The sequence below is a fragment of the Polistes fuscatus genome, unplaced genomic scaffold, assembly GCF_010416935.1.
Source record: "Polistes fuscatus isolate 324 unplaced genomic scaffold, CU_Pfus_HIC Scaffold2, whole genome shotgun sequence".
In the NCBI taxonomy this organism is placed as follows: domain Eukaryota; kingdom Metazoa; phylum Arthropoda; class Insecta; order Hymenoptera; family Vespidae; genus Polistes; species Polistes fuscatus.
Window position 1 is genome coordinate 9,514,256 of NW_025113096.1, and position 13,314 is coordinate 9,527,569.

At 32.7% G+C, this 13,314-nt stretch overlaps 1 protein-coding gene across 1 annotated transcript in view; it reads right to left on the reverse strand.

The window, feature by feature from the left end:
- Nucleotides 1-4,486: 4,486 nt before the first annotated feature.
- Nucleotides 4,487-13,314, reverse strand: part of LOC122516503 (serine-rich adhesin for platelets-like) — a 117,225-nt gene continuing 108,397 nt past the window's right edge. The window contains exons 6-8 of the mRNA XM_043634366.1: nucleotides 8,995-9,176; nucleotides 5,632-5,872; nucleotides 4,487-5,360 (exon numbers count right to left, since the gene is read on the reverse strand). Of these exons, the coding sequence (XP_043490301.1) occupies nucleotides 5,113-5,360; nucleotides 5,632-5,872; nucleotides 8,995-9,176 (671 nt within the window). The 3' untranslated portion in view covers nucleotides 4,487-5,112. The remainder of the gene's footprint in view (nucleotides 5,361-5,631; nucleotides 5,873-8,994; nucleotides 9,177-13,314) is intronic.

Genomic DNA, 13,314 nt, shown 5'->3' on the forward strand with positions numbered 1-13,314 from the left:
ATATTTGATAGTATTAATGAAACGTTTCTCTGACTAAAATATGTAGGTCAATGCTCTCGGGTAACTTTAAGTTTGGGTCAGGAAACCCATCGGCCATACGCAGCATGGTTGGTCAGAAAAAGGAAGAAGATAAAAGATAATTCAACGATGAATAAGACTTTTTAACTACCTTTGCTCTTTTTCTTTTTTATTTTGTTTTCTTCTTCTCTCCTTAAGATATTTTTCGGACAGATGCGACAGAGATTGGAAGGAAAGTAGGACAGGAACGAAGATCTGGTTTTCGAGCGAAACGTCATACTCGGTTTAGGATTAGAAAGGACCGCAAAGAGATAGTTATCTTTTATTGTCATACATATACATCTAGATATATAAGTAGGAATATGCATACACGATATATATATATATATCGTGTATGCATCTCGCACCATCTGTTCAAACGATAAAAGACTTTCTCTTTCTCTTTTTTTAAATGAAACTTCTTTTCATAGGATACTGAAAATTTTTAATCGATACGAAAAGTAAAAGATTTTTATGGGAGCGTTTTACGTGTATGGTGGTTGAGAAACGGGAAAATATCGATTGGTCAAGACTTATGAGAGATAACAGGGTAGGTATTTCGTGTCGCTACCATCTTTCAATTTTTGTTCACTGAGATGAGTGTATCGCATATACAATATTAGAATCCGTTGAGTTCTTGGTACCACGCGCTTTCCTTTTTTTGTTTTTTTTATCCTTGTTTTCTAAAGAAATCTCAATGATCTCTTCCTTCCTTGAAATTGAGCGTGTAGCACGTGGCTTAGACTAACTTAGCTTTCACTATTATTTTTTATCAACACCATTCTATAAACATTATGACAACTTTCTTTATTATTATTTTTATTAAAGGATTGTTTTGATGAGAAGTTTAGAAAAAATTGATTTTTTCTCTGCATATATTGATTATTAATTATATTTTTCAACATCTTAACATTGAAATTTCTATTATTTTAATTGTTATGACATAGGTTTCGTATCGACGATTGCTACTTTGATTTAAAAACTTCTGTTTTTATTTGCATCAATTTATATTATGTTACTTAAAAGTGAAATGATAATTAGAAAAAAAAAAAAATGAAAAATTCCAAACTAAAACTTCTTTTCATTGGAAACAAAATTTACGAAGATATTTTTATTTTTTCATTACTTGATTAAAATGGCCCTTGAATACAGTTGATAGATAATTCGATGATTTATGAATTTTCTTATTAGTATTTTGATTTCTTTCTTTCTTTCTTTATGTTGATCTCATAATAGCGGAAGAGTTTTCTAAGGAAGGTGCATCTTCTTTAGCTACTCTCAACTACCTCCTCTCATTCTCCATACCTACGGGCCATAAACAAGTCTCTCTCTACGTTTTATGGTTATTTCAAGATTTCAGGAATGCGATCCAATTTACGATAACGATCCTTGTCCGACACATGGCTGTGCGTACGGATCGTCTACTTGGTTTCTTTCCTCTTTGAACGGAAGAAGAGATGAAAGGAGGTAAGAGGAAATCTTCAACATTGCGAGATACGTAGAAGAAGAAGAAGACAATTCGCAATATCCAAGCAACGCGACAACGAAGACGACGAACACGACGAAGACGAAGACGAAGACGAAGAAGACGGAGACGAGGACGAGGACGATGAGAATGATTGGAGGTTTGGAAAAATATTGCACGTACGTGCTCTCTCTCCCTCGACTCGTTTCTTCAGGTAGCTTTCTATTTCATTTTTTTCCTCTGTCTCTCTCTCTCCACTTGCGTTCCTCTATTTATGCAGAAAGCGTGGGAAGAAAGTAAAAGTATCGTCATTCATTTTCCGATCATTCCTACAGCACTACAATGACATTACGTACTCGGGTGGTCCCTTCGTAATAAAATTTTTTACCTTTTTGACTGAATAATCAAATTTGTTTCTTTCCTTTGTTGTTTTTATTTCTTTCCTTTTTCTTTTTTTCCTTTGTTAAAATAAAAACGTGAAGAGATTATTAAAATAATCAAAAATTCAAAGTAGAGCTTACTGTGTGCACTCGAAGTACGAGTTTCCAGTTCTTTCCAACTTGTATTCTCAGGATTCGAGACTCGTTCGCAAGTCTACATGAATCAAAGACGAGGCCGCGGTAAGACTCTTTGGCAAGATATCGAATCTGCGACGTGGGAGCGATAAATAATGGATTCGCAACACTGTAGTAAGAAAGAAAAATAAAATATAAAGTATTCATGCGTACGGTGAGTGAGTGTAAACGTACTGGCAAACTTTGAGAAATAAGATAAGAAAGAGAAAGAAAGAGAGAAAGAAAGAAAGAAAGAAAGAAAGAGAGAGTACTATACATACGTACGTAGGTACTAAGGTAATAAAGCTAAGCCTTTGAGCCAAACGTGAAAGCTGACTTCGTCGTTACTTTGAAACTTAATCTTTGGATTCGTTCGAGAACTCTGTGCTCGTATTTTATAAATCTCGGAGATCGTAAAGTCGAACACAATTCTGTAGTAATTTTCGCGAGTCATTTATTTCGTTTCATTTCATTTCTCCTACTATAATGTAAAACTTCGTTAAAAATACGTAATCGATGTTATGTCTCATGTTAAAAGCATTCTACAATTAACTTAATACAGATTTCATAAGAGAACAATCTTAATTGTATACTTTAGAGAAACTTTAATTAAAACGTTAACTTGACTACTCTTGCATAAGTCGCTTAGTTAGAGAAAACTATAGATACGTAAGGTATTTATGATTACAATTTAATGATTATTAGTTAAAGTAATCTATAGATACATATAATATATATATGCCGATAGTTCTGATAACGAACTAAGATGAAAAATATTAAAAACATTTATATTATAAAATAAATCATTAAAAAAAATATTTTCACTTACCCCCTTATTATAATTATCAACATTATATATGCAAAACGAATAGAATTTGTATTAAAAGTAATATCGAGTTCTCTTAAAATTCCGAAAGAGCATAAGAAACACGTGTATATAAATACGTTCATACATACAAATTTAATGTTTAATTATTTTGTCATCCCACACGGAGGGGCACGCTTTTAATCTCGACATTTCTTGAGATGGAAACGTGCCGGGTATAAGTGTTAATTGATGCAAAAGCTTCTACGGAGTGAATTAATTATAACAATCTCAAGTAAGAAAGCATATATATATATATATATACATATATGTATATATGTACATAAAATATATACATACATGGGTTTAAGTGTACACGAAGGAAGATTTACGATATACGTACGCCCACGCGAACTCGTCCCAACCCCGCGGCGGTCCACCACAATTTGTTACGTCTTCGTAATTAAATCGACGCTCGGCGGATATGTGCTACTTTAATTAATTTAATTAAAACGTTTCCCCGGACAGAGAGCTCGATCGAGAAAGGTATTCGCAAAGATCTCGATCAAAATTCCTCGCAGTGAAATTCCATGAATTAACTCGAATTAAAATATTTTTCTCATCATAATCAATCATAATTTTTATATCTTTCGTTTATATTATTATTATTATTATTTTTTCCTTTAATCTTTTTTTTTATTTTTTTTTTTTATTTCATATACACAATCACAATAGATCAGTACGACAAGCTGGTAAAAATGAAAGATAGTTATTTGTAAAAGATCGATGGGATTTTTGTGATCGGATCGATCAATGATCGAAAATGATAAAAAGTAGTAGTCTCCATTGAAAAATCAATAACGTTTACTGACAAAAGATAAAAGACAAAAAACTTTCTTAATACGATAGTCGAGTTAACATTATACATTGTTTCTTTTATTATTTGTTGTTGTTGCTGTTTTGTCGTTTTACTTGGGAGGACAAAATTGTAGCGCAAAGATCAAGATGCGACCTCGTTTCTTTTCATTTCTTTTTATTTTATTTTATTTTTTTTTATTTTTTTTTATTTTTTTTTTTTAAGCGATCTCGAACGATCGAGAAAATTCGGTCTTGTCAAGATACGCAATAACTATTATACCAATTGTAAAATTAAAACTTAATGAAATAATCAACTGACTACTTTGGAGTTCCGATCGATTTTTAACGGTTCATATTTTTTAGAACGGCAATAAAAAAATTATTTCGTTTCTATTTTGTTTTTTGAATAAATGGAGAAATTAAGGAGATAAAATAAATGATAATCTGTGAATGATAACCAATCGATACTCCAAATGTGTCGAAAGACTAGAATGATTAAAAATAAACGCCCGCAACGATAGAAATCTAACCTTCTACTTATTATAATAATAACGAAACCTAAAATAATCATAATGATACGATGATGGAATAATATTGATACAATAATTATAAATTGATGGAAAACGTAAGATAAAAATTCGTACCTTTTTCTTTTTTTTTTGATTAAGGGTAATTACGTTAAACAAAATACATATATTTTTTGTATCTATTTATATATATATATATATAATATAACGATACGATTGTAACTTTAATAATATATACAATTTCGCGACAAGGAAATACAAATGACGAAGAGAAATAAGGTATGAATATGGTGAAAGAAATATTATTATCTTTGTAAAAACACGATGCAGTGTTATTGTCGAGTTTGTCTTGTTTATGATAATTAATTACGTACCTAACAAATAAATTAATATTATAGCACATTTTGAACCCTCTTAACTAATGGTTCCTGTGATACACAATGCTTCACAATCGAATAACAACAACGATACACTCGTTTAAAAGAAAAAAATATTCTGGACGGATATAAATCTATGATAAGAGGATTTAATTCTTTCACCTCTTTTGTTCACATTCAAATCTTTTCCTGAGTATAAACGTGATTTGATTTTATCGCAGGATATATAATATATAAAAGGAAGAAAGAAATAAATTAAAAAAAATCTTTTCTCGTTTACCTCGACGTAAAATTCGGCATCAAAATGGCAAACTGTGTCTGTTATAATTTAAACTCGGTTATCTTCGATATAATAGATCCTAAAATCATTCTGACCTCTTTAGTTCGACGTAAATATCAGAATATCGAAGTTTAGGAAAGAAAGAAAAAAAAAAGAATAAAAAGTAGGGTGAGTTTATTCGAAATGGCGTCAGTCGGTGCACTCGGAAGCAAAACTCTCGAGATCGACGTAATGACCGTTCATATTGTCCTCGAGTAGCTGTGCCAGATCCCTTCTGAGAATCTGAAACTCTGGTCTGCGGTTAGGATCAGCGTGCCAACATCGGGATATCACCCTGAAGAGCTCGCTTCGACAGTGGGACGGTCTCTCGAGGCGATAACCGTTTTGCACGTTCCGCATGACTTCCCTTGCCGTCATATCCGGGTACGGCGTTGAGCCTAAACAACATAAAATATTTTGTCAGTTGCCTATGCTCATCGTGCTAACTTACTCGAGAATTGCCTTCGAGCAACGAGATAATCCGACTTATTTATTAAACGTGTCTTTAGCAAGTGGAAGAAGAATGAACGAGATTGGTTTGAAAATTTATAGGGATATTAAAAGTGTGTATGTTAGTGATGATATTTAATCTAAAAAAGAAAGATATTTTTACACGTCATACGATTGAAATTTCAAATTTGTTTATCTTATTTATCTTCGAGAACTTACCGAGGGTGACTATTTCCCACATCAAAATGCCGAAGCTCCATACGTCGGTTTTCGTAGTAAAAAGAGAATAAATCAATGATTCTGGTGCCATCCATCTTATCGGCAATGCGTTTCTACCGTGTCTAGTTTCGATCACTTCGCCATCTTTATTCGCAAATCTCGACATTCCGAAATCCGCGATCTTGCAGAGTTTGTTATGATCAACTAAGACGTTCCTGGCTGCTAGATCGCGATGAATTATCTGAAAAAAAGAACAAGAAAATGATAAAAAAGAGATATTTTAAACGAACTTATAATGAAGAATAATCTCTTTATCATAGGGTTGTCTCATATAATATTTAAATATTGAATACAAATAGAGACAACTGGTTGAAAAATATGAGCAAGTAAAGTCTCTCGGTAGAATCTTCGGACCTTGTCCAACCTGTAGATGATGCTAATGAACCAAACGACTCAATGCCAAGGCAAACAAGATATATATAGGTATATAGATATACAATCTCTTCGTTTCTTTAATGATTTCATCTCCTAGATTTATTACTTTCCGCCGTTGTTTTCGTGGCTGCTACGAAACACGAGAGGTATGTCAATTTGCGAATTCTTAACATGTTATTTTCGATCGAATACGACAAGGACAATAATATCATTTTTAATCCGCATATGGTAAAAACAATAATCGATAATTCGTCGTAGAGTACCTGCATCGCTAACTCTCTTACGTCTTTGAAATTTCTCACGTGATCGTATGAACACCCGTTATCATTCTAAACACCAGTTTCAAGACAACTGGTCTCGCTTCGTTGCCAGCTGTAACATTCGTTACCTTATCCTACTAATGAGCAAGTAATTTTGCCTTCGTAATAGCTAAATACGGACAAGGTTTGCTGGCTGTAGATGCGAACGATGCGTACGATGTTGATCCTTCATTTATTTTCTTTTCTTTTTTTTTTTCTTCTTCTTTACTATTTCTCTTTATTTTTGCAACCTTTTACAAATATCTATGTCATATGATCGATGTAAGTCAATTTAATCCACAAAGAGATTAAACGAGATTAGATAAAGAATTTCTAAGGAAGAGTATCCGCTTTCCTTGAAATTTATTTAATAAAATGCACATGATAGGAGACATCTTCAGATAATGTCCTATTTCATGTAATAACATCGTCTTGAAATCCTTGCTAATCAATGCCAAACACAAGACGTCCTTTAAATCACAATCAAAAGGTCTCGTCCGGCAAGTCACGTGCGATATTAGATGCATCTTCTATTCCAAAGCATTTTCGAAGATAGGATAGATAAGTTTACCTATACCTGAAATTACCTATGCGAACCTAGCACGTTCATTTCTTCTCTCTCTCTCTCTCTCTTTCTCTCTTTCTCTCCTTTCTTTTTTCTTTCTTTCTTTCTTTCTCTCTCTCTCTATCTTTTTCTTATTCTCGCAATTATCCATCAAGTCGAGAAGATTAGTTTTCGCATTGCGCTTCTGGGAAATCATTATACAGACGGAAACACGCAATTCGTTCTTTCGAAGAAGCCGATCGATGATCTATTCTTCTCTTATATTTTTTGTTGTTTTTTGACGGGACAAAAAATTGACTGGTCTCCTCCATTTTTCATTTTTTTCCCAAATTTTAAAACATGATAAATATCACGAGGATCACCGCTGATCAGAACTACAAATTTACAAAACATTTTTAAATACGTTTTTCTAATATTTTCTTTCATAACATTTCTAAAACTAATATTTCATTATCAAATATAAAGTGTAATATCTAACGTAAAAAGTATGATAACGAATTCTTTCGTATACTTTATATCTACATAAAATTAAATAAATTTCTTAAAAATATTAATATCGATTTATGCGATTACCATTATATCGGCATTTTTTCCTGGTATTTTCTATTTTTCATTTTTTTTTCTTTTTCAAAATTTGTAGAACGTTTTTTTAAAAACGTTTCTTAATTTTGTCCTTGATGACACTTTCAAAGACTAATATTTTATTATCTAACATAAATGTAATATCCAACGTATAGAGTGTGTGATCATGAATTCTCTTGTATACTTTTCATCTACATAAAAAAAAAAATTATAAAATTTATTAAAAATTAAATATTCGTATAGATTTATGCGACTACTATTAAATCGGCAGTTTTAATTTGTTTAAGAAGTAAACTCGACCTTTTCCTAAAAATCCTCGTGTCAATAAAACTACGCGAAGTGAGAAGACATTGGAGAACGTCTTTAATCGACCTTGGTGTCCGAGTTTCGAGCGTTAGTAGAATTACGATCTTGCTACGTTACAAAAAAGACTTTGGAATATCCGTGAATTCTAAAATAACGGAACGGACGTGTAAGTATGTATGCATGTAAATACGTCGACCGAGTTTGATGTCGTCGTTTAAAAAGTCACAACGTCCATTTGTTGTGTTTCTAAAGAATAAAGATATTTTCATGCTTTTTAGACAAACAAAAAAACTGTTTCTTTTAAAAACGGATGATGAGATAACGCGCGATTATCTTTGAATAAGAATGACGTAAGTAGGTTTTAAACATTTCTTTCTCGAAAAATACGATATTTGTTATATAAGAAAAACTTAAATAACATATTAGAATCCATGAGTTGGCCACATTGCTCTGCCAATTGTCTAAGAGTAGATAAATCTCTTAAACGAGTTTAGAATAAAATAAAGAACAAATAAAATATGGTGGGATTGGAAAGATGGGACGACATTGATAAAATAAGTGAGTGCTATAGAACGATTAATTGCTGCTGACTTTGTTTGATGATATTAACGAGCCGTTGCGATATCTAAACATTTTAAAGTGGCTTTAAGTCGTATCGATTCTTCGTCGAGGTGCCGCACCGAAATTTATCACGAATTTTTTCTTTTCTTCTCGAAGCACGTGTCTACTATGAGAAAAGGAAAGAGATATAAGGATAGACAGAAAGAGAGAGGGAGAGAGAGTGAGAGAGAGAGAAAGAGAAAAGAATAATAATAAGAAGAGGGTTGAAAGCGACCCGTTCGTTTTGTCTTTGGTTCTACTCGGCTCGCGCAAAGTTACTTTTTCTTACCGCGACAAACCTGTCCTGGGGACTGACAATGAATTATACTGACCCACTGACTGGCACGAAACGTGATTCGACTCTCCTTCGATGTCGTGGTTATCGCTTGATCCGTAAACAAGCCGATATCACGTGAGTCTCGCTCGTTACCGTTGCTTCTCTCCATCTTTTTCTCTCGAAAAGCAATGAGACTGTACCACTAATTCTTTCTTTCTATTTCTTCTTGCTCTTTCTCTCTTTTTTCTTTTTTTACTCATTCGTTTGTTCGGATAAGGAGACTGATAAAGTAAGTTTACCTTTTTTGACGCGAGATATTCCATGCCTCGTGCAACGCAGTATCCGAATACCGTCAGATCTCTCGATGTCAGGGCCGCCGAGTCCTCACTGAAATTGTAAAAGTCCTGCCTGGTGCGGTGATCGCGTAGATAAGCCAACAGCTTTCCGTACATTACGTATTCTAGTATCAAGTAATGGGGCTCTGTAAAAAGAAAACAGTTAAACGACTTTACTTTTTTGTTTTTATTATCTTTTTTATATATAAATTAAGCTAAAAAAAATGGATACACACTTTTTTCACGCTCATTATGACATCAACGAGTGACGTCTATGGTAATAGCAAAATGGCGGCGATGCGATTATCAATTGAGCAATGTAGAATCATTTTAAATTGGTATTCTAAATTTGAAAATGTTTTGAATCCAACGAAAATAGAACCGTGAGTTTTTGAACAGAATTTCACATTAAATAAGCTTGACAATTTCACGAATTTGTGAAGTTCGTAAGTAACAAGTTCGAAAGGACGAGTCTTAAAAAAGAAATTTAATATGCATGTGCAGTTATTTTGGTCATTTTTAGTAATCGTAAAAACAAAAATTAACTTCTGATTAATCACGCGAAATACGAATAAATTCGATACGATCATATTTGTATAAAAAATTTGTATAAATTTTCTTCTCTCAAAGCGCGTGTTAATTTCTTTTTTTCTGCGGACTCTGTATACGTAGACGCTTGTATCCCTCGATTCTAATTGTAAGAAAAATATTTCACATAGATGAATCGAGCGGAATAAATCATGTTGAACGGGAAATATATCGATAGTGTAATTCGATCTCGTCACGAGATCCGATCGTTACCCATAAAAAATTAATGTATCTATCTCACGACGGTGATTCTTCTAAACGACATTTTTCCTCTTACTCTTTTTTTCTATTTGAAATAAGTATATGTTGAGATTAGGACATGTAGGGTATGGATTATGAACGAAGTATAGATCCCAGTTAAAGTAATTTAAACTGTGCATTTTTGGGACCCCGTGGGCAGTATCCGGCTGATTGTAACTTATGGGGCCAGTTTGGTTGTGCAGTTTTACCGGTCGTTTCGTGTTGGCGCCTCGTCGTCGTAACTCTCACATTAGGCCAACATTACTCCCCTTTAATAACTTCGGTTTGTTAAGGAACCCTCCATCTACCTTTTTACTCTACGTAAGCAAATTCTTTTTGCAAGTATCATAATATTTGAGACAACGCGGCAACGTTGATTTTCATGCCGTTTATATTTTATGTATGTATGTATGTATGTTATATGTAAGTATGTATTTATGCCACCTTGATATACGAGCTTCGTTATCGCTGACGCACACATTCTTTTATTTTTATTTATATTTCCCATTTATATTTTTTCTTATACGTTTAATCAAATAGATGCAATTTTATGACTTGTAAAGTATAATTGTTGAAATTTTAATATTACTCTTACTGTTATCAAATATTTTTTAATAATACAAATATTATTTGCCAATTTTGCGCAATAAAAATTATCACTATGATTCATAAAAGGATGTTTTTAATACATTATTATATTATATGAACGTAATTTTATGGAGGAGACACAACTCTGATGTTTCCACGTACGCGAGTTATTATCGCAAATTATGCGCATCGTTCTTAAACTCTACTTCCTTTGTATATTTATAAAAAAAATAAAAAACAAAAAAAGAAATTATTAGACGGATGATGAACAAAGCGTATAGGCATCGTATTTTAATCGAATGATCGTGTTTGCGCGCACGTGCACGCATCGATACGGCACGTAATCGGAACAATAGCCAAGACAAATGGAAAATAATAAACGTTCGTCGCTAAAGCTGAACGTTTTACCGCGGTATTCGATTAACGAAATTCGATAAGGCTATAATATACCTTAGATTTGATTCCTTGCAATAGCAATTTTCAATTTTTATTATCGTGAAATATTAAAGTATATGCATACATGTATACGTTGTTTATCGTCACAGCTGTTTGACACGTAATAAAATAAACAGCTTCCGTGAAAATATAAGAAAAATAAAATATTATTATCTTCGAGTTATTTCGAGTTCTCCAAACATTTTGCACATGTGTATGTATTTATGGAAGAAAAAAAACACACTAATGAATTTTTTAACATTAAACCTAGTAAGTGAGGTCAAACGACCGAGTTCTGTAATTCGTAAAAATCTTGTAATTTTATAAAAACAATGCGGTAAAAATACATAAAATGTATGTACATTATTAATTTCTAAATAAAGGAAAATATTTTCTTTACTATTAGTATATATGGTTTTTTTTAAGCTATCATTTGACCACTCATGGTAAGAATAAGTATACATGAAATGTCGATATGTTTATTATTAAATAATATCATATGTCTCGAGATCGTCGATAAGTGTTCTCATTTTTCATTTTTAAACGGATGGCATAAGCAAATTTTTAAATGAGAACTTACGAAAGAAAAATAATCGATCGAGTTCTAAATTGAAATATCATCGGAGTATAGAAGTGATCGATAAATGGATATAATGGAAGCGTTGGGTTGTGTCTTATTGTCGAAGAGATACGTCGAGTTCTGTAGAAGAAGAAGAAGAAGTAGCAGAAGAAAAAGAAGAAGAGGAACGTAGTAGTACGGTGAAGAAAGAGAAGAGAAAAATACGTAGCCACCTTCTTTCAAACTACTCCTCCTCCTCCTCCTCCTCTTGCTCCTCTTGCTTTATCCTCTCTGGCGTCGAGACCGAAAGGATAAATGCGGAGGACACGAAACCACAAAGTCGTAAATTTTCAGCGACGGACCCTCCTCGCTGGCCGGGGGCGCGTTCTATTGTACGCCGAAAAGGGTCCGACAAGGCACGCTCCCTTGAGCTTCAACCAAAAACTCTACCGCGGCGGAAAGAAGCTAAAGGGCCGAAATAGGGAGTAAGCGATTATTTTAATTGCGTTAAAACATTCTCAGGATGGTATCAAAGGTAATCTCGATTTTCGAAGGAACGTGCGAACGTTAAGGAGAAAAAAAAACAAATAAGACGTAATAAAATGTTTATTTACTTTTTCTTTTGTATTTCGGAAAAAGAAAATATAAAAAAGAAAAATCTAAAATAAAGAATTTAATCGAAAAGGATCCCGATAGGGAGAAAAAGATTTAATTGATGTATTGTGTTGAAAATATCTGGCTTAAGTACACGTATGGAAATTTATATACACCATGAGGAAAACGATACTAAAGAAAGAAAGAAAAAAGGAGTATAGAAGGAAAGTTTCGTAAATAATGTCCTCAAGCTTTCATTTATCTATTTTCTCATCGAGATCGTTTTTACTCGTCCTTAGTTTTGATGTCTCAACCGTAAAATAAAATCCTTAGGGATCACGCGATTGACTGACTACTCTCAAGAAGAGATAAAAGCGGAGATAGAGAAAGATTGAGGAAGAAAGAGATTCTGCGATATCTCGAGATAAAGTGACACGATAAATTCATCTTTCGAGCAAGGAGTAATGATTTCCTCTATTTTTCTCATTACCTTTTTTCAATACGATATACCTAAGCGATTAAATTTTCAAGGATAAAAAAATTAAAAACTAGTTTTTTATATTATCTTCTCATGAGAATTCCATGATGATGAAATTGACGAAGTTATTTTTTCTTTGAAAAATAAATTTCAGTCCTCGGTAAAAGCTATTTTTTTCTTACTATAGTAATTTGATAAATGCAGTCATACGTTGTTATTTCTTTTTTTTTTTCTTTTAATCGCACATACTTCTGATCTCTTAAATAATTAATTATTCTAGAAATAATAAAAAGGACGACGATCGAGTGTAAATCATTGATACTATTGAGAGAATAACGTGGTAAGAAAAAATTGTGTTGTCTCTATGTCAATCGAAAGAATGTGTATCTCTTTATCGACGATATAATCACCGTGTAATGGAAATGACGAGGATTCTTTTCTTTTCGAAGGATTCTCGCATCCTATGACATACATGAGATGATAGCGTACGTTTATATTAAAAATGTATTAGGGTCGTTGAGATAAAAACATCGAACGGAATAGGAAAAAAAGCTATATTTAATGAATTCGATTTAGGGTAAAAGGAAAATAAGAGATTTGAAAAAGAAAAAAATACGAGCCTGACGTTTTGTTTGTCGAAGAAGATTTACGGTGTTGCATCACGGTCTATGTATCTAATAATAAATAATAGTATATGTATGAATCTAACATTCTGTATGGGTACTAATCGATTATAAATTAATGATACTGAACATCGACGATTCGTCTTCCTTTCATTTACAAAATAATAGAATGCGACGTA